This window comes from Temnothorax nylanderi, unplaced genomic scaffold (assembly GCF_030848795.1).
Source record: "Temnothorax nylanderi isolate EJ_2023f unplaced genomic scaffold, tnyl_v1.0 TNYL_tig0070_pilon, whole genome shotgun sequence".
NCBI lineage: Eukaryota > Metazoa > Arthropoda > Insecta > Hymenoptera > Formicidae > Temnothorax > Temnothorax nylanderi.
The window spans coordinates 878,351-899,673 of NW_027249132.1; the positions used below are offsets into that span (position 1 = coordinate 878,351).

General features: G+C 38.7%; 1 protein-coding gene and 2 long non-coding RNA genes across 4 annotated transcripts in view; 2 read left to right on the plus strand and 1 right to left on the minus strand.

The window, feature by feature from the left end:
- The window catches only part of LOC139773867 (uncharacterized), a 34,061-nt gene extending 23,753 nt beyond the window's left edge, over positions 1 to 10,308 (plus strand). The window contains exons 2-3 of the long non-coding RNA XR_011718444.1: positions 10,017 to 10,052; positions 10,222 to 10,308. This is a non-coding gene — a long non-coding RNA (uncharacterized lncRNA). The remainder of the gene's footprint in view (positions 1 to 10,016; positions 10,053 to 10,221) is intronic.
- Positions 1 to 21,323, minus strand: part of LOC139773866 (protein O-mannosyl-transferase TMTC1-like) — a 166,975-nt gene that overhangs the window by 58,290 nt on the left and 87,362 nt on the right. For both annotated transcript variants that reach the window (XM_071708648.1, XM_071708647.1), the window contains one exon: positions 10,257 to 10,434. In XM_071708648.1, the coding sequence (XP_071564749.1) occupies positions 10,257 to 10,421 (165 nt within the window). In that variant the 5' untranslated portion in view covers positions 10,422 to 10,434. The remainder of the gene's footprint in view (positions 1 to 10,256; positions 10,435 to 21,323) is intronic.
- Positions 437 to 1,427, plus strand: LOC139773870 (uncharacterized). Its single transcript, XR_011718446.1, has 2 exons — positions 437 to 1,082; positions 1,237 to 1,427. It is a non-coding gene; the product is annotated as an uncharacterized lncRNA (long non-coding RNA).

A 21,323-nucleotide genomic window follows, 5' to 3' on the forward strand; every position in this document is an offset into this window, starting at 1 on the left:
AAATGCGGTTTTCACTGTCCTATAGAATCCTCCAGGAAGGTTTTAGTACATAAAATATCGCGCTAGAACATCAGGGTACGGAGCAGTAAGGAAATATGCGATAATAATTATTCATATTAATTTAATAAAGCACTAAAAAAGTATAAAATAAATTTTTTTTTAAATAGAACCGACTTAAAAAAAAGCTCTAAAAAGTATTTGAAAAATTAAAAAAAAATTGAAAAAAGCTTTAAAAAGTATGAAATAATACTTTTAAGAATTCCTTTCAATTTTTTGAAATCGGTGCAAAATTAATAATACTTTTAAGAATTTCTTTCAATTTTTGAAGTCGGCGCCAAATTAACTTAGTAATTATTAATTTGGCGCCGACTTCAAACAATTGAAAGGGATTCTTAAAAGTATTATTAATTTTGATTTATACTGTCGTAAAAAAAAATAAAATCTTGTGTCAAGATTGATACGTTTGACGCAATTATCTTGCGAAATCTTTGATTTCAATTAATCTTTGATCTCATTCGATGTTTCCGGTCGGAGTACCATCCTCGCATCAAGGATCTAATAATCGTTGATGTCGCGCCGGAGATTCTCGAACAACGACTGTCGGGGGAGGGTTACTTTCTCGCTCGTTCACTAACCCACCGCCGTCAAACGGCAAGCTGCAACCGGTTCACCCTTAAGAAGTTCAGCTCCCCCTCTCTTTCCTTCTGAGCAACGGCAATATCCTTTAATGAAACGTCTAACCGCTCGTACGGAACTGGGATGATCGTCGTTGCGGCCACTATCAAAAGTATTTTCTCTATTTGTCCTCAATTACCGTCAGCCTGCGGTTCTTCTTGAGTTGAGTCCGGGAGCGGAGGTCGCTAGGAAGTTACCGGAGCAACTTTTGTGGAATGGAACTTCAATTGGCCGCACGTGTCTCCATCCACGCTCTAAAGCCAAATAAGGAACACGTTCGCCTTGTTTTATGGTCTATTCAGGGAAAATGACAGTTTGCGTGTCTACATTATATCCATGACGTATTCATATTGTACGTCGCAAAGATAATATATTCGCTGTGTAGCAGAATTTTTTATTATTCCTATGTAAGTGAATTTTAATCAATTCTCGTGTGAATATTGTATAATAATATAGAAATATGTATCGTGACAAGTTAAAACATTTGCGATAAAAAAATTGCTTAGAAGGTACTCTAAAAAAATGCTTGCGTGAGAAGGTTTCCTGTGATCTTGTTTGCAGAACGCTTGTGAAACTTCAGCATTGCTCTCAAAGGACATACATCTATAGGGATGCATATATGTAGATAGTGTACATCGGGTATACGTTCAGCGGGGAGTTTTCTCTGCATAGAAAGGGAACTGACAGCGCGGAACAAAGACATAAAAATGTAGACGCGTAACGCAAAAATAAAGAGAGGAAAGAAAATTAAACTGCAGTACATTACCCCATTTTAATATACCTATTTTAACAGATTACGAAACATTGCACGCTGAAATAAGGGCTGGTTCAATTTTTCCCTCAATTTAATCCGCTACATCTCAGAGAACTCGAAGACCTGCTTCTTACATGGTCCGCCGTTTTTGGCGTCAGCTTGCGCGGAATTTTTTAAATCGTTGCTCTCTCGCGACTTCTCATTCAACTATAGCTCCAACTCTTTAAAAAAGGATTCGTTTCAGAGATTGTAAATGAAGGAGAGACCGAATGGTACCTCGCTAATGCGGAAATGCTTTTCGGATGTTCTGCTGAAATATTTCTCGCGCTGCGGAATAAATGATTTCACATTGAAAATGATAAATTACAATGTTGAAACTCCGGTGCTCGCTGTTCGCATATCAAGAAATTTAACATTCGTTTCTCTACACGCCCATTTGATCCGACATGATCCTCACTCGTGACCGTTCCTCATAGCGAATTCAAGTTTCGACCATAACGGGCGATCTACCTCCGGAAGTGAAGATCCGTCGTCATATCACGCGGCAGCTGAGAACAAGGCCGACGTGGAGAGAATTAAGGGATGAGGGGAGGAGGGGGGAGAGTAGGGCGAATAACGCCCTGGATTCTGAGCGTTATGAATCGTGCAATCAAGACTTGGAACTCTCGGCTTCAGACTTCAGCCAGCTGATACCTTCCTACTTCCGGCTGTTTCCGAAAGGGACGGCGTGATGCGAGACACCAGTGCGCCAGCGATATCCTTTTGTATCTAGCGTTGAACCGAGAAGACGAGAAGAATGGAAAGATACGCTAGTACGTATCTACGTAACGAAGCCGTTTCGAACTGCATTCGCGTCGCAAACATAGACAACAATCGCGCGAGCCTTTGTGCTTAATCAACTATTCTGTCTCATTTTATTGTTCATGTCGCGAATGTATGTTGTATGGAGCTGGCACTTTTGTACACGCCCCTCGAACTACGATCGTAGACAAATGTTTCTGCTCGCGTCACCAACTTACAGATATTTTCTGAACATCGACTACTCGACGAAACTCCTTTGGGAACGGAGCGACACGTTTCCTGTAACGTTTCGACGTCAGCTCAAAGAGGGAGGAACACCGCGCTGGAAACGGGGAGAGAAAAGTTTCGTCCGCGTGAAATGAGGTTACCTCTTCTACTTTGAATCGACGTCCCACGAATCGTGCGCGGAATTACGCTGCTGGTAGTCGCGAATACCATCGCCATGAATATTTCACTGCGGGATTTCGCAAACGCACGCGCGGCCAAGAGGAAACTAGCGAGGCGGAATCTTGCCAATAACGTGTAAGTGCTTTTAGATAAATTGCGTTTATACCGCACGTTAAAGCAACAAGAATGTAGGACTTGCATTGACGTCGGTACATTTACATCAAGTTTCTTCATTAAGCTTCGGAATACAAAGTACATATACGAACTATATTTGCAAACGGATCGGGCTGAGGCGTGCGAGGAGAGAACATCTTGAAGCGAAAAATATCAAAGACTGGCGGAAAACGAACAGCGACGTTGGAGGGAGCAGTAAAACGCTTGCCGTAGCGAAAATATTCTGTTGAGAATAACTCCCGTTTCCTCGGCGAATTAAATTTTTCATTACGAACTTCTACCGCCGTGAAAATTCAACTGCATCGTCTCGGCGAGGCGGTGGCGGCGGCGGCGGCGCTTCCGTTTCCAGCGGCTTCGCTCTGAAAATCCGCCGAGCTCGCAGCAGCCGCGATATTTTTTCCTTGCCCAAAGGCGAAGAAGGCGGCCGACATTCTTTTTGTCTTCGTGTAGAACGGACGGCCGTGGGATTCGACGTGTAAACGATATCACCGCCTGTCCATTGTGCCCGGCCGATAATTCTTTCCGCCTCGTCGCCGAGAAGCCGAGAAACTTTCGGCTTCCGTACCGTGCTCTTTCCTCCATAAATCAGAGATAAATCACTTTTAAACTCGCGCTGTTAACTCCAGGTCGTCGCCGACTTGGCCGACCGACGCCCGCGGATTCCCTCGGGTGAGAACGTCGAAATCGATGGTCCGCGAGATAATGAATATGTCTCCCGGAACCTTTTGATTTCCGCGAAAGGATGAAGGCGAACGTACTTAATTAACAGACTCGAACGCGCAAACGGATAATTATTCTGCTCTTGAAATTTTAATATTACAGTATTCCCTTTTATCATTACTCTCGCCGGAACTTTTATCAGCTATGCACACGATAATAATGTATGTAATACAGGCAATAATACGTTTCCTTTTACAGCATAAACCTTATTTGATTGCTTGTCACGTAACAGCTGTATCGATTTCTTCATTATATTATTTATCGCATATTTTATTTTATATTAATGATTTAAATATTTCGCCACAATCACGCATTGATGATGAAATGAATTAACACAATTTTGCAAATATTTGCAATGAAATAGGACGAATTTCAGATCTTTGATTAACCGCGAATAATTCGATAAATTACTTTTTAAACGTATATTTCTTATTGATAAAGAAAATAGTGTCACCAATTCTTAAATATAAAAAGACTCTACTGAAGCAATAGTCTATCGACAAGCATCATCAGCAACAGAATCTTAGAGTCTGCTCGACGATGATGTAATTTTTACGTCATGTCCTAATATCGTCGACTATCACGCAACGCTGCTTGTGGCACGTGTATTTCCGATAAATCGCAATTCCTTCTATGATATGGCGAGTGACTTTGCTTTAAGGCAGGAAGAGATAAAATTGTACTGCCACGAAGATGTCCTCTTAACTCTATTTCCGATTTCCTACTTGCATTGCCGCAACATATTCTACATATGACATTGTCATTATTCTCTTTTCTATTTCTAACTATATTTGGATTCTAACTATTGTTTGAATATATTTCCTGGTATCGTACCAGTAAGTATACAGCTTTATCGTACATATCACGATAATAAACTAAAATAAAATTTGCGGAAAGATAATAACGTATAATTGAATTTTGATACAATATCAAATTATATATATATCTTTATTATAATATATCGTACGTATATCAATCAGTTCCGATAGTCGATTGTCGAAGGGATGTATAATCTATAGGAGCTTTGCTAATTTCGAGGTACTGTGGTCATTGGTAATCCATACGGATTCGCGAATTACTTTGTTAAGCTAGACCAACCGGTTGAGCTTCCCTTAATTTAGTAACCTGGCTATTATATGTATTAAGTACAATTATCCCAGAATATATACCAACATGAGTCTACCATACCCCATAATACCTATCCATAGCGTAATGAATGACGGGCGCAATTTCCGGGATTCATATAATTTTCGTTGCGCTAAGTGATTTATCAGGAAGACGAGAAGTTTATTTACAGATTTTAGAAATTATAGCGATAGCATGCACACTATCCTTGATGCATCCATTAATTTTTAGCTTTATGATCAATTTTAAATTTTAGAATCGTAAAATTTTCAACACATTCTCAATGCGAGGTGAAGGAATTTTGTGACTTTTGCTATAATATGTACGGAAGGAAAAGATGGATTTTAAAAGGTATCTCTGCTCAGTATTGATCTCTCGGAAGCAGTAGAAATCTAAAAATAAGGTGCTGCTAACTCTGAACCGTCTACAATTTTACGAATAATTTAACTGTGGCGCAATAGGTCATGCTGCACAATCCTCGCTATGCACGTAGAGAGAAAACGAAAAAAAAAGGCTGCCATTTATCACGGGGTCTCACGCGTGTATCGCGACACCAAAAATTTTTTCATTTTTTCGCAGGCAAGTGGTGTCTTTGTGGACAATCTTGTTGAATTTTCGGAATACAGGGACCGTTGCACACGGAGAAATGTTTCCATTTTTACGTCGGAAAAATCGTACCGCGCTGTGGAGGTACCTACGATTTTACGAATGATTTAACGGGAATGTATTGCCTCCCGCCCCCTTCCACGCCTTCCAACAATACCTAGAAAGCATTCCGGTATGCACGTTGATACTGTTTAGTTTTTTTGGATGAAAAGAGAAGACATTCGCGATACATCTCGCTCTGTCTTCTCTCTTTATTCCTACCTTTTCTCATGCCTTCCGCGAATGTTTCGAAGTAGCGGCTTCTCTTCCGTGCATCGTGAAACGGAACACGTATTTTGTTTTAGCCCACCCGTTTGCTTTCGACGATACACGCGCATAGCGGAAGAACCACGTTCTTCTTTTTCAATTCGAGGGACGCTTTGAGTAAAGACAATACTACTAAACAGTTTTCAAAGGTTCCCGTGCCAAGCAAAAACTCGGATCTAAAACAAGCTGTTTACAAACATACGCTTTTCTGCCAAAGCATAAGCTATTTTACCAGTCTTTCATGGTGAGATCTATATATTTTACACTATTTGTCCATAAAGTATCGAAAAATAGTTAATATATTCCGTCTAAATTATAAAGTTCCATTTCAAGTATTCTTCGCAAAACGAGTAAATGTACGTTGCACTGAAAATGGTTGAGTTTTGTTATCGCTGTAAGCAAACAATCGCCTCTAGCTATATTTCTCCACGTATAAGATAAACAAAATAAATATTCAAAGGTATAAATATTCATAATATTAACATTTATCATGGTGCGTAAAGAGTTAGCGAATTAATGTTTCCTTTTGAGTTATCATGCGTGATTCAAGATAATAAATTAAATTTGATGATAAAGTGGAAAACAATATACTACAATATATTATAATTATATTTTGCTTGTGACTTGTAATGGTACATGATGTGCGCGAAAGTACTATAGAAAAAGGAAAAAGAGAGAAAACGCGATGAATGAAGAGATTATTATACTACAAACGACGATAAGACGATTATTTGTAATGGCGAGGCTTATATAGTCTTAGTGTGGTTCTTTTCAAACGCCGTTTTTTTTTATGTACGCTTTCCCTTATGGAAATCGTTTCGTTACGCTCACTTAACGGTGAGGTGAAATTGAGCGACTTTCATGTTCCATTGTACGAAAGCGAGCGCGCTTTAATCCGATAAAATAGCTGCAATTTCGAAGAATTGTTCTTCTTCTTCGCAGACTTTATACGTACGCGAAGAACAAAGGGTGTGTGAGTAAAGATAATAAAGTAATATTCAACCGAATCACTTAGTGAATTGAATATACTTTCCGACCCGAGTAGATGGACGGCGATTTTACAAAATGGCCGGTATACCTTCGCCAGGTACTTCCGAGCGAAATCGCACGAATCTAAATGTTCCAATTCTAATATCGGCTACTTTTGTCGTTCGCCCACGGCACTTATTCCATCGGATAACGCGAGTAATGCCGATACCGATGGACGTATCGCGAAAAATCGATGCATCCAATTTCATGTGCAAATCATAATATCGAGCAACTTATAGCTAGGGGCGATGCGAGATGATTGTGAGCATGAAGGGATCGCATAATACGCGAATCGTAAGATCTTATCGAATAACTTGAGTGTTTTCTATGCAATATTGAATGAATGAAGATAAGATAAAAGCTTAAAGTATTCATAAGCTCACGAAGGAAGGATGACTTTTATCTCGATATCTTATCCTACTAATTATTATTTTTTTATAGGAACATAATGCTAGTAAAGAATAGTAAAAGAAATATTTTATTTTTTAAATTTAATTTACTATTTAATTCATAAAGCAGAAAAATTCTTTTATCGAAATAAAATTTTAACAGAGCTTCTCATCGCTTTAAGATTATATGGAAATAAAATGAGATTTTTGAAATGCTTTCAAAAGATCGCGTTTAATTCACGTACTATCATCACTTCTGACAATCTCGTATTCACTCGCCAATCAAAGGCAGACACGAATTGATGATTTTGTACGGATCTGAACAAAACGGAAGACTTTAACAAGCAGTCTTTGAACTCAGTTATGCAACGGTTGCAACTCGAGCAAAACCGGGAGCAAAAATCTTTGATGTGTTATTCAAACGACCGCATATAAACGTTCTTTAGATTGCTGAAAGCCAGTTCAATCAATATTTAACACACGATCTTGTTACGCACATGGCGAGTATCCATATCAATTCAATATATTGTCTCTCTAGTAAATCTAACATATACATAAATTTCGTGGAGAATACTTTTAATCAGCCATAAAGCCTATATTTCTATAAATTTTTAATAGATCAACATTTTGTCGTTGCTGCAAAAATCAATCTTTTCAAACTTTTTTTATACATGAGACGGGTTTATTACTTTCTAAAGTATCACTCGTCATTATAATGATAAGCAAGCTTATCGTGTGCATGTGAAAAGATTAACTCGTTATTCGATCGATGCAAATACCCGTTGAACTCCTACCGTGAATTAATTAGTCGTACGAGCACGAGTAGAATGCGGCTTATGTAACGAACAGCAAAACGAGCATATAATTGATTGATTATAGAGATTTCCGCGTTCGATGACCGAACGACGAAGTCCAGGATGACGCGGTCGACGATCTCTCTTCATCCGATAACCCTTCTTCTTCCATCTTTGTAAACGCATCCTTTGTTCAGGCCGGTTTACCGTCGACCAAAAGCCAAACGGTTCAATGGGCACTGTACTTAATTAATGAGAGATTCCTTTCAGCGGCTCAACGAAGGACTTAATTCAGGAACTAGCGGTGCTTTCATCGGCTGATAGAATCGTTTGGGCAAATAGAATCAAACTGTACTAACTGATTTGACTGAGAGAATCAGCGATTGCCGCCGGAGCAATGCTGTGATAATACAAATCGTGTATCGTGAAATAAGAGTTGCGGATAAACTGGAGGTTAGTACCGCGGCGAATCATTTGGTATCGCGCTTCTTGATTGAGGCGAAAGATTTCTGACTTGTGCATATTTGATACTACACACGACACGGCATAATTTATTAATATCGAACTAATGAACGTTTCGTGACAGAAGAGTATAAATCCGAAAAACATGAGAATTTTTAACGACATCGTATAAAAAGTTTTGCGCCGATTCTGTGTGACGATAGAGGCAAAATGATGGCTGATGGATGTGAAAATATTTAAATATTTAACATGAGTAAAAATAGTTAAAAAATAGTCCAAGTAGAACGAATGGGTTGTTAACATCTCGCAGTCTGCCGCAATGCTATATCTCACATTCTTCCTACTGTTTCTAAATCTAGACATGGCACTGATTTATTCCGTGTCAGGAGATTTATGAAATCAATCAGATTCTATCTGGCGTAGGTAGCAACTAAAAACGACAAAAATATCACATGCAACAGCAATGTAGGAAAAATTGATTCTCCGAGCGCTGCATGCATGAATTGATTGCGGGATATTTTCCAGTCCGCACAAAAATAGTCACGGATGGCAGGAGTATTTGATCTGAGCACACGTTATTATCTGACTTGGTCGTCCGCGTACGACATGAACATGATATCACAATAGTGACACTGGCAACGAGGGTTGGCCGTGCACGCAACGAGTAATACATGCAATACCGCACGCACGTGATGTAACAGGATGCAGTGCGTGACCGGCAAGCAGGTCGAGCTTGTAATGGGCAGACCGGGACTTGCGAACCAGTGTCGTGTGCCGCCAGTAATTTCGCTCAAAAGGCACGATCCCCTGCTAATGACGCGGAATTCGCCTTTATCTGCGTATCCATACAATCTGATTCCCATACATTCTTCTCGTGATTGCTTATTCATAATTACAAAAAATTACGACGCATTGATCGTGATGTATCACTTCATGTTTCACGTCATATTCAGCCGCGAGTAAACATGAGTTCCGTTGAGTATAATAATATCAATCAAGAGAAATGAAAATTCACCGTATACTGCCTAAATAATTATTTTGAGATAATATAAAATTATCGATATATACCCAACTATCGATAGCTACATTATCTTTCAATAATTATCTGTAGAATGAGCAACGGGTTGCTCTCGATTTATGTAAACTTCGACGTTCAACGAACGTCGTATTATGATCACCGACGCATTGTTCCATGCCGTTTCTCAACTTCCTAATCTAACGCTCTATAAACTTCCATTTTCATACATAATAACATAATTTGTGCAATAACGGCGGACAAAGCTTTATAGTTATATGCTTAAGTAAAGCGGGTTAAGTAGGGTAATATTATTAACAACGAAGTTTATCATTCTCGCTGATGCCGTGCAGAAATACTTGATGGGAGCTCGCAACTCTAAAATACTATTCCTCCCAGTTTATACAGTTCAAAAGAAAACTTACGATTCACCTAAAGTAACGCGCGCACATCCTAATTGTTTCTCTTATGGTCGATAAGCGCCAACGTTGATTACAGCAAAAACAAGTCTATCTTGAAGCAACAGTCGTTCCCCCCCCCTCTCTCTCTCTCTCTCTCTCTCTCTCTCTCTCTCTCTCTCTCTCTCTCTCTCTCTCTTCGGCGACATGGACGAACGCTTCAAATTCTGTCCGTCACGATTCACGATCATAGCCATAATAAGATTAGGCTAATTACGTTTATGCACTTAGGAAAAGCGGATCAGCCAGACTCTATTCGCGCACGCAGAGCGGTTATGTGGCGAGTGGACTCCACTAATCTTGTTGTTTTGTTTGGTTTAGGATGAATTTGCCATTGTGCTGTGAACCGTGCAACGCGTAAGTACATGTTCGCGAATATGCTATTGAATATCAGCTAACGGTAAACAAACGAAGCTGTAGAATAACGATTGATCGACTAAACTCCATGGAGAACAGTCTGTCTCGCTTAAAATTAGATTGTAAAACTAGAGTTATATTTGACAAAATATTCTCATTCTTTTCACAGAACATTTCGTCACTTTTGTCACTTTTGTCACTTACCGCTTCCGTATGCACGGGATGTGCGGCGCATAACAGTCCGGCGAGTGCTGCGAATCCCGGTCGAAGGGCAGCTACCACGAGACTCACTCTGGTGACTAAGACGCACGCAGCGGCGTGTAAGGCGACGTTCGTGGCGTGATACCACATGGGACTCAAACCCGCCATCAGGTAGTTCAATCTAAAATTAAAAGAAAATGGAACGTGTATTAGATATTGACAAGTTACTGTGATATCGGACATCTCTAAAAATATTCCGGGTCAATTTGTAGGAAAATTACGCGGTGTTTTAACCAAATTAGGACAGGGTGAATGACAGACCACAGATAACAAAGAACGATTTCTTAATTTAATAAATTAGGTGAAAGACAGAAACGTAATACCAGATTTATTCCATAAATAATAAAATTTATTTAGAAGATAAACCGACATAAGTTATAAATGATAAAATGACTAAATAATGATGGTTTTTTAATTGAAATTGGTTAATTGTATCATCATACTGTTATGTTATGCACACACTTATATGCATCCTCAAGACAATATCATTCATGAAGAAAGCAGAAATGAAGGCGCCTGTATCGTACAAAGCGCAGTTTCTGCATCAAAGAACTCTGCGACACCTACACAAAATCACCCTTACTTGTGAGAAAGGGAACAAATTTCATTGTTACCGGATACAAAGAAACGTCGGAAGATAAATCCTCATCTTTTTGTTTATAAGCACAAGGGATTTCAAACGCGGGCGTGACGTAGTTTCCACGAAAATCCGCTTAAGTCAGCCGAAGTAATCGGATTTTAGAAAACCATTCCGACCGTTTCCTTTTCGCCGCAACTAACCAAGGGATGCCGTTTTCTTTGAGCAGATTAAAGTAACTGATGTTATATGTTCGCCCGTTAGCAAAAATAATATCGACTTTTAATACACGCGCGCGCGAGAATCGTATATTAAGACATCTTCCATCCTCGTCCCATCGAATGATTTCATTAATTGCTGAGAAATTACTCGTCATTGCGAGACAACGGGCGAGACTAAAGAAATGGGACGACGTGAAGAATGTAGAAAAGTGTATATAGATCGTCGTGTGCCGACATCGAGATGAAAACAAACACCGTAGTTGCTGACGCAGTCGAGCTATAATTTTGGAAGCCTGCCGGCGGCATAAGTTCGACGCCCTCGGGGGACCTGCGCTTGGCTCGTTTCCAGGTGTCAAGGATCATAGGTTGTCGGAGAGGCGTATCCTGTCTCTTCCTTGGCTTTAGATCAAACAAAAAACGCGCATACGTCGATCGCAGAATAGAGATTGCAGATTTCGCCGCAAAGCTTGTTGTGTTACAAACTAGCAGGTATATGCTTATTTTTTTATTATACAACGAACTAAGACGACGCGGTGCGAACTTACTTAGCGAAACAATCGATTGGATAAGAGTTTTATTAGCTATGCTTAAGTTTCACTTAAAAATCAACATACGGACCACCGCACTTCCGCTTTTATATCCACTTACTAACAAAGTTTATTGTTTCTCTGCCGCATCCACGGTTTGCAAGTTTCTGATATACGCAACGGTTCGGAGTACAGAGTATGAGGGCTGTATGCTTAGGAGCTTCTTGTTTGTTCTAACTGGTTTCTCCAAGCACGGCGGCGTGCGCCTGCATTCCTGTTACGGAATGAAGTACATCGTATTGCAGCGTCGATATTACGTTATCACACTTGGATATTAAACAGATATTGACATAGTCTTGCTCTAATTAAACGGTTAAATAAACAAAAACAATTATATCGGTATAATATTTCTTCGATCTGTGTATAAACCGACAAATTATTTGATAAACAACAGGTAAGTTATTTTAACAGGTGGTACCTGTCTTCGATCTGAAAAACACGGAGATTAATCGCCGTACATTACAAACGTCTCTATTTCCAGCCTCATTCTTCTTCGCTCTTTGCGTATAATCATTTATATTTTTCCCCTGAAGAATTCTGTAACGCAATTTGTCTTCGTCGGCGCAACTTTCTACTCTACGCGAATTTCTCCTCTCATATCTTTTATTCATGTCATCATTGAAGCTCGCTCAGACGCACAGAAGAGAAGTAGTCTGAAAATAATTACAAACTCTCTTTGTCTATGTGCAAACAATGAAAATTATTAACTTCGATGTCTGCTTTTAAAATATCTTATTTCATGCAATAAGATACGTATATATCTGTATTATATGTATAGTGTAAACAATTGTACACACATACACACCCACACAAAACTCTGTTAATAATAAAATAACAATAATGAAATTTTCATCAATACTTTTTTTATTTTTAATTATCAATTCGGACATAATAAAGTATCGACTTCTTTTCTAATCAGACGCGAAGAAAAATTGTCGCCGAATTAAAAAAGTTAATTTATTTACAATTAGGGCAGACAGTTTTATTTCAAGATGAAAAATTTACTTGCATGCATGATTTTCAAGATCGTAATTATATATTAAATCAATTCAGCCTTAAATGTTTAATCGGCTTATTCCTACACGACATCCCCTTGAAAAAATACAACAACCAACTTGACTTTCGTAATTTCTGTACCATATATATCACCCTCTCAATAATTCCAGATCAATTATATTATTATCATATGGATTACATTACATACATTTTGTCATCATAATAATAATTAATGTAATTCGATATCTTTGTATTATATTAGAATACGTATAATGTATGTAGATATACAATATAATTTTTTTATGTTATTCTTCTAATGTTTGTTAGAAACGTGAGATATAAAATAATGCTGCACATAAAAGAACACTGCGAGTTTATTTCAAAGATAAAAGAAAAAAAAGTTTCTTTAAAAAAATATTTTATAATTAATTATATATATATATATAATACTTGCATTTTCTAGCTGAAATAACACTGACGACACAACCATTAAAAGTTTCAAAACAGAAGCATAGTATGACGAAGTAGAACAGTTGCTCGTATCAGACCGCAGCGGGACCTGATACTAACTGTCTGACCGCAGGTACGCTCTTACTACTGGCTAACCACGACCGGTTCTATTACGACTGTTTGACCACACCGGCCCGTAACTACTGGCCAGCCGCAAAGCGCGATCAATACTTATCCCCGCCGTTCCGTCATTATCACTTTTGCGTTTGTGTTTCGGAACGAAACGAACAGCTAAATGAAGGGCTTTAATCATGGAAAGACCTCTGAAATCGGACACTCGTTTCCTAGGAATAATGCATCTCCGCGCCCGTGGAGATCATCTCGCGCATAGAGATTCGTGTTGCACGAGTCGCGCGGCTAAGATCCACTATCCTGAAAAGAAAATCTTGGCCAAGTTCTGGCACGTAGTTAACTAATGAAGTTTAGCTCGTCGCTGTAAAGATGAATCGCCCGGTGAGCTTTTCGAGGAAATGTTGGGCCTCAAAGGATCCTTTAAAGACGTCACATCGCAAAAAGTCGAGAGATCGGACTCTTCGTAACGAGGTATTAAAATCTTGAACGATGTCGTTAAATCACGTTGGCTTAGTTTACCTCCCCACTACATCGCCGTAGAGACCGACCGTTTCATCTTTTCGTCTCGTTAGTATCCTCTTCCGCTTTCACGCAAGAGAGGTAGCCGTCCGTATATATCGAAAAGTTCTATCGTTATTAAATCTGCATAGAAATATGTCAGCCGCATAAAAAAGATTAAAAGAGGATATTTATCAATTGGCTATTGTTATTTTTATGCAGCACGAAATATATTTTAAATTTTAATATCCCTCTTTCGCGTTTCTCAGAATAGAAAATTCCTTTAACCTTTTATGGAATGTCGAGGTAATGCACGAGGAAATATTTTCGCGCGATTTTCTCTGACAGTCACGCACGTATTTCGAGTCTCGTTTCCTTTCCGATGGCGATATTGGGTTCTAACTTTGTAGGGGACTATCGTTTGCAGCCACAAGACAAAGGCACGATGATAGAGCATCGTAGAAACGCCATTCGGGCTCAATCGTGCGCGGAATATAGCAGCCAAGATACCGATTTCGACTCTCCAGTGCCGCTTCAGTGATTTAAGGGACTAGCTAACCCGTACTTCCAGTCACGTTCTTCCCGGGAAAGTGTCCAACGAAATAAATCACGAGCACGTCGGGACTTCGATCTTTGTTGTGCGCGCGAAGAAATTCGGAGGACACGTTAGGAGGCATCGGTCGATATTCGCAAAATACTGCCCACTTCTAACACGTGTTTTTATGTTCAAGGAATACGTTTATATTCTTTTGCAATACATTCTTATATTCTTTTATTTATATTCTATTCTTTAGTTTCTTCTTATAAGCGTGAGTTTTTATGTTTGTTATTATTTTCTTCCTTATCTCGTTTTCTATTCTAACTTTCGAAGTAAAATTATGATTGTCGCAAGAATGTAATATGGCAATCTGAAAGATTACGATTAGTGATTGGCAAGAGATCGTCATTGACGATTAATTATCTCCTACTTGGTTTCCTTCGACCTTCTGTTTCTTCCCTGTACCTTTTTTCATTCTTATACAAGCGATCCGCTTACACGCAGTCACGCAGTCAGATCTGATAATAGCATGAATTACGACCGCTTATACACCTTGAGTGGCGCTATATATCAACGGACGGGACTCATTTCTTTTCCAGATTGTATATCGAAAAATATGGTGTGTTCACATCGAATATGATGAAGGACTTTCTGCGGAAGATCATGCAGCAGGTACCTAGCTAATATCTTGTAATCATTAAGCCGCACATCCCTATCCAGATTGCATCTCAAAATTACACTATCGATCGTGACTCCGCAAGCTATTCCTTGAATATATATATATATATATACATATGTATAGGAATACACATATATAATATACATATATGATAAATATACATACATATATGATAAACATAGATAAATTATATTTATGTCTCTATTATGTTACATTATATACAATGTAAGTGTGTATACGTACATTAGCTAAATTATTTCATATATAAAACTCAACCACATTTTTACTAATGCATTATAACAAATTGCGCTGATTTTACATTAAACTTATGAAAAAAAGAAAGAAAACAATATGCTACAACTCTTATGCTTTGTCGCCAAAAAAGTTCTTTGCGTGTTCACTAAATGTGTGTCCAAAAAACAAAAAGCGACAAAAGATACCGTTAAATGACAGTGTGGACTATTCTATACAGCAATGGAACAGTTTTAAAGGGCACTTTGGAATTGTGCCACCAATCAATGGTGTGCGACGTAGCTGATATCGCTAAGCGAAAATCCGACTTACGGCTCGTTCCAAATCCCTTGTATTGGGATCCCCTGGGAAATGGCCGGGGCTGGTTTCATTGCGGCCAAATTAACCTGCCGATCGAGCGTGCAATGTCCCCATAGCCGAGGTCGTTAAGGAACAGATTAAGCCGTGTTCAAACGACGGAAAAAAGCTCTTCTTGGGAGAAAGCAACAAAGCGCAAAAAGTCTAACGTGTTATTAAACGATTTACCACGCTTTTATTTTAATGCAATTTTTTAATCCCTTTTAGAAAGGGATAAATTAAATTATGCTTTATATGGGAGTAACAAGGGATATAATAATTGGAATTCTATGACCAGCAAAATTCAAACGCTCTTCAATTAAACCCAACATGATAATCGGTCGATAAAATAGCAATTGATGATGTTTCGGCGAAGTAAGCCCCCCACTGATTTGTTGTAATCCGATTTGCTCCTAATCCATCACGAAGGTCGTCCGCGTCATATTGTGTTCAAGAGAGTTTTAACAGCGCAAACCGCTCGTGTAAAATCATCGTGATCGTAAATGGAAAACTCGATATTGTTGCAATTGCATGAAACGAGTGGCGCCGGTCGATTGATAGAAAATCAACGATCATCAATGATTGGTCGTTTCGTACGTGTAAGTCCGCAATGAGATAATGAAAGCAAAAGCAGTTGCAGTCTTCTAGCAAAAAATTGGAGCACGTACTATGAATGCGTCGTTCTCGTGGCTGCATGCGCTGCCGTATCCATGGCGACGCACAAATATCGCATGCGTGTATTAAAATTTTATTTCTACGGTCTCTTTATATTTTATATACGCGAGCTCGCGCGCTCTGTAAACGCGAAAATGGCAAAGCCGTGTCGCATCGCGACGTAATCTTCACGCGCTAATCATTTTTTATCGCACCCGATAACCAGACCGGCTGAACGTATAGCGTTATTCGCGCATACGGGGTGTCATCGTAATTGTCAGGCGGGCCGCGAAACGCGGCTATTAAATTTGTCATTGTCGCTGAATGCAAACGACGTGCATTTGTGGAATCGTCCCCACCCTTAGCCAACCTCCCTCCGACCCATAAAAATTTCGCTGAAATTCATGGGCGATATCGCGTATACACCCTGATGGGCGATCATTGGATCGCAGTCACCTTTATAGTCGCCTTTAATTGTCGCTCTTTTTATCACCGGTACACAATCAGCTCGCCGGGAGCTTTACGACCGAGTGATTCGCTTTTTCACGTACAAGCAAAGTGAAGGGTGAGGCAGTCACAACATAGAAAAAGCGAGAGAGAGAGAGAGAGAGAGAGAGAGAGAGAGAGAGAGAGAGAGAGAGAGAGAGAGAGAGAGAGAGAGAGAGAGAGAGAGAGAGAGAGAGAGAGAGAAATACGTAGAGAGATGAGCTGCCACAATTTCGCGCTGCGCGAGGCGCGGCATCGGATGCGCTCGTCTCTGCCGCGATCGTTACAACCGTACGGTGCAGTGCAAGGAACTGCACCGGGCGAGTTCTCGTGCCTTGAGATTAATCGCGTTCCAGGTTTCTCCTGCCCCGAACATTAAACACGACGTCTGAACGATCTCGCGTTTTGTGCACCGGCGCGCGGCGCGGCGGATAGGCGGGCGGGTACGATGATAACGTACGGCGAAACTGCGAGTGGAATTAAGGCCCCCGCGCCGCCACCGTAGCGCCGTAATAGAATCTCGGCGTTTATGTGTGAAGTGGTTGATGCGCAGGCTGTAAAGGAAGGGAACACGGGGTTTATTATCGAATTCAGTGCAGTCGGTGTCGCGCGAGTGTCTGTACAATGAAGAATAGCCAATATCGCGAAAATATTCGATGGCAGAGCGCGTACACGAGTTCTTTTCTTTGTAAGGATCGTTTATATAAGGAACATATACTATATTATTAAAGATTACATTATTTTAAAAATTGTGAAGCTATAAATGTGAGATATTGGAACACTGTAATAAATAAATATTTTAACTGATATGTACATAAAACAGAATAAATAAATAAATATTGACATTTTTCGTTCGATTATCGAACGAGATTTTATTGCCTATAGCAATAATTTTTTAATATAAATTTTATATTTTCACGCCTTCACAGTTTTTAACCATTTTTATGCTTTTGAACTACTACATTTGTTTACTTAAATGAATATATCTTGTTAGCGAGAAAGACTGATGTTAGAAAACATGTGTAAATTAATAAGTAATCCACAGTCGAAGACAAAATACGAGATCTCATTTACGTAGAAATCTCATCTATATAGAGATAAAGTTGACGCGAATTAAATTTTTCGTCTCTCTAATTGCTGAAGGCGTTCAAGAGCTTGCAATTATCCCGTCTATTCGTGACTCTTCGAACGAAACAAATACTTTTGATTTAAAGCCAGTTTTACAATCAAGTCTCGAATCATAAACTCCAAGGTGCGATATAAGAATTTATGGGTGCATGATGCGCACCGAATTTTTTTTTAAGTTTATGATGCCAGGTTTAGCGATTCGGGCTATAAAATTATAATCAGTTGTAGTAAAAAAAATAGTGTAACTATACACTTTTTCGGATTAATACTATAGTACGGAGATAATTTTTAATACAAGAAACTACAGGATTTTATGATTATCTAAAATTCTAAATATTTGCACAAATTATATGAAAAAAATTACACGGTTTATTACGTTTACAGAGTCACTAGTTGTAAATGTCGCGATAGAGGAAAAGTCCAGCATAACTTCGTCGTCCGAGATGTACCTTAGATTTCGCGGTGTGTCATTACGCTATTTCGCTTGCGTGTCCCTAAATAGTACCGTACCAAGAAGGAAAGTATATATGATAAGAGCAGAAATGTGGGGGGAGACGATGAAAGTGGAGATTCAGCAAGATGTGTACTGCGAAGTAGATTTTTCAATTGCACGTTAATACGGCTTTCCTCCTTATCGAGAAAACTGATTCACGCAAGGAGCGTTAATATCGTTTAATCCACGCAACACGTTATAGGTACATAGAACATCAAAATTATGATCGGCAAAAGCGATCGCAAAGCGTGGATCGGAAATGTGGAGATTTATATAAATAACCGGCGAACGCGGATCGATGTTTCTTAGAACAACAATGTTCCTTATGATTCTTAACTCGTGGACAATGCAATAAATTTCCGAAAACCCGCGACTGCGCATGCAAGATCGGACGCGTTCGCAAAGCTCGGGGAGCTTTATCGTCGTCGAGTAATGGGCGGCTGTTTGCGAGGCGGAGGCGCGTATAAATTGCTTCGCGAGCAGAAACGGAGAAAAAAGGCACGAGAGCGAGAAAGACAGGTTGAAGAGAGAGAGAGGGGGGGGGACGAGAGAGGGAGAGAGAGCATGGAGGTAACTTCTCTATCCTCCCAGGATATCCAGGGCCATTCAGCGAGTCGAGGAAAGAAGGAGACCTACAATTCCGTGGGAAGAATACCTCTGGGTATTTAAGGGATAAAGTGCCGCACCGAACTAAACGCCTCCGTGCCTCGCGTATACCACCCCTCAACCCCTGCACAACCCACGCACAATCCTTCGCGGGATCCACGTCTCCCAGGAGAAAGCCAGAAGAAGAGAAGGAAAAGGGGGAAGAGAAGGGGAGGAGAAGGAGGGAGATCCATATGAAATAGCAGAGACAGTATCTTCGACCGAATTGAAATACATCTCCGGGCAAGATATAACTAGGCTCACAAGAGGAGCAGACTGAACGGCTTCCCGTCTACAGATAACTTCGTCCCACGAGAAAATAAGCTCGCTCTGACATTTCCCCGTATTCCGTATAAGTTTAGCGTGCCGCTCGAATGCCGCTAAAAATATGGTGGACAATGCTGAGCCTCAGTCGGAATAGTGGATCGCGCAATCTATAAAAGGGTAAACGCGAATTCTTCCTTCCCAGAAAAATCCTATTGTCATTCGTCATCAACAGCGGGCTATCGTAAATCCGTCGAATAATGCGATGAACCGCAATATATCGGACTGTAAATGTTTCGTATTTTGCCGTGCTTACTGTATTTGTGCAACAGTAACGGCTTTGTCAGTGCGTCGGATTATTATTGAATTTATTACCGCAACCATCAGAGAGTCACAATTGTAGCCATATTTAGCTGGATATTAGCTGTGATGACCAATGGTGATATTTTGCAAGGAGATACAATAATTAAATAACTTATAACTGTATATATTTTTCCTGCAAGTTATAAAGTTATGAAGCAGCAACATGGAATGTTATCTCGAAACGAAAAATTAAATTATAAATTTTATTGTACCAGAAGAGTCTAGAAAATATTAGCACGAGATAAATTAAGTTAGAATATTAAAAGTAAAATGCGCTAGAGGAGAAAATGCGTATGTGAAATTAGAGAAAAGAAAAACTAACGAAAAGAGAGAAAAAAATTTGTTAGCTAGTTAGTTTATTTCATCAAAGTACTTTAGAGCAACTTGAAATATGCTTAAAATTCTTTACATTATATTTAAAACCTCAACTAACAGATAAAAACGAACCAGTTAGCAACGATAATTTGTTTAAACAGATACCTATTCACCAGTAACACACCAAAAATAGTTTTAAATCCTTAAAATTTGAAGAACAAAAATAAAAGAGAAGTCGTAAGTCTCGAGCAAAGTTCCTTCATGTTTTTTTCAGATTCTTAAAACTCTCGAGGGTCTAAAATAGGTATGCTTGGCATTTTAAGAAGCGTTCCGATTTTTTAAATGCCAAATCGATTCTCCTTTTAATTCGTGATAGTTTCCGTCCAAAGGTACTATTCTTTTCAAAAATTTATTAGATGTATATAAAAGAAATGTAAATTTATATAAATCAAAAATGTTATATAAGAATAAATGAAAAAAAATATAGTAAAAAGATATGGTAAAAATAAAAAGAACGTTAACAAATTAACCAAATTAAATTGGATTTGAATTGGATCAAATAGAAAATTATTCAATAGAGATCGTTGAGAAATTATTTGTCAGGGAATTTTTAAATTTTCGTAAAGTTTCTAAGTTTACAATGACCGGTCGATATTGAAGGTAAATATACGTTTTAAACTTCCTAATTAAACTTTCAACGAATTGTAGAATATTGAGACAGGAACGTGTTGATTTTGACATTTCATAAGAGGATAGATATTATTTCTCGTTATTATTTTGAAGCGAATTATGACTATTAGGAAAAGGAAGTAAAGAACAAGAAAAAATATCGATGTGTTTTATTTTTTCACTTTATGTTTAAATATACATTATGTTTCAGAAAACATAATATCTCTTCAAGTCATTTGAAAGACATCTTTAAATCTCGAAAGCGTCTGATAGAACTGTCGGAAGGATGTCTTATGATTCTGATTTATGATGTTTTCATTATTTTAAAATGTCTTTAAAATCCCTTATTGGGATTGCTTTTAAATATTTTATTTACGCGGAAATGCATTAACGAGAAAAAAAATATTAGACATTTTTTCATAAAATTTGATAAAAATTTGCTATATCAATAATTAATTCTTACCTTTATTCAATAGAAAATAGAAAAAAGAAAGTACATGGTAAACATATCGTACATTATACTCAGAAAAATAGTATATCAGTGAAAAATATTGTTTAAAAAAAGTGCGACGTTATTCATCAAAGTAAATCGCTCAGATAAATATTAATTTTGTTCGAGAGAAACCTATTTTACCGTAAAGGTCAAAGCAATTTTGAGGGTGAAAACAATACGGTTAATGGCCAAACTTGAGAAACCGTGGTGAGCACGCCATCCTCGTTTGAACAT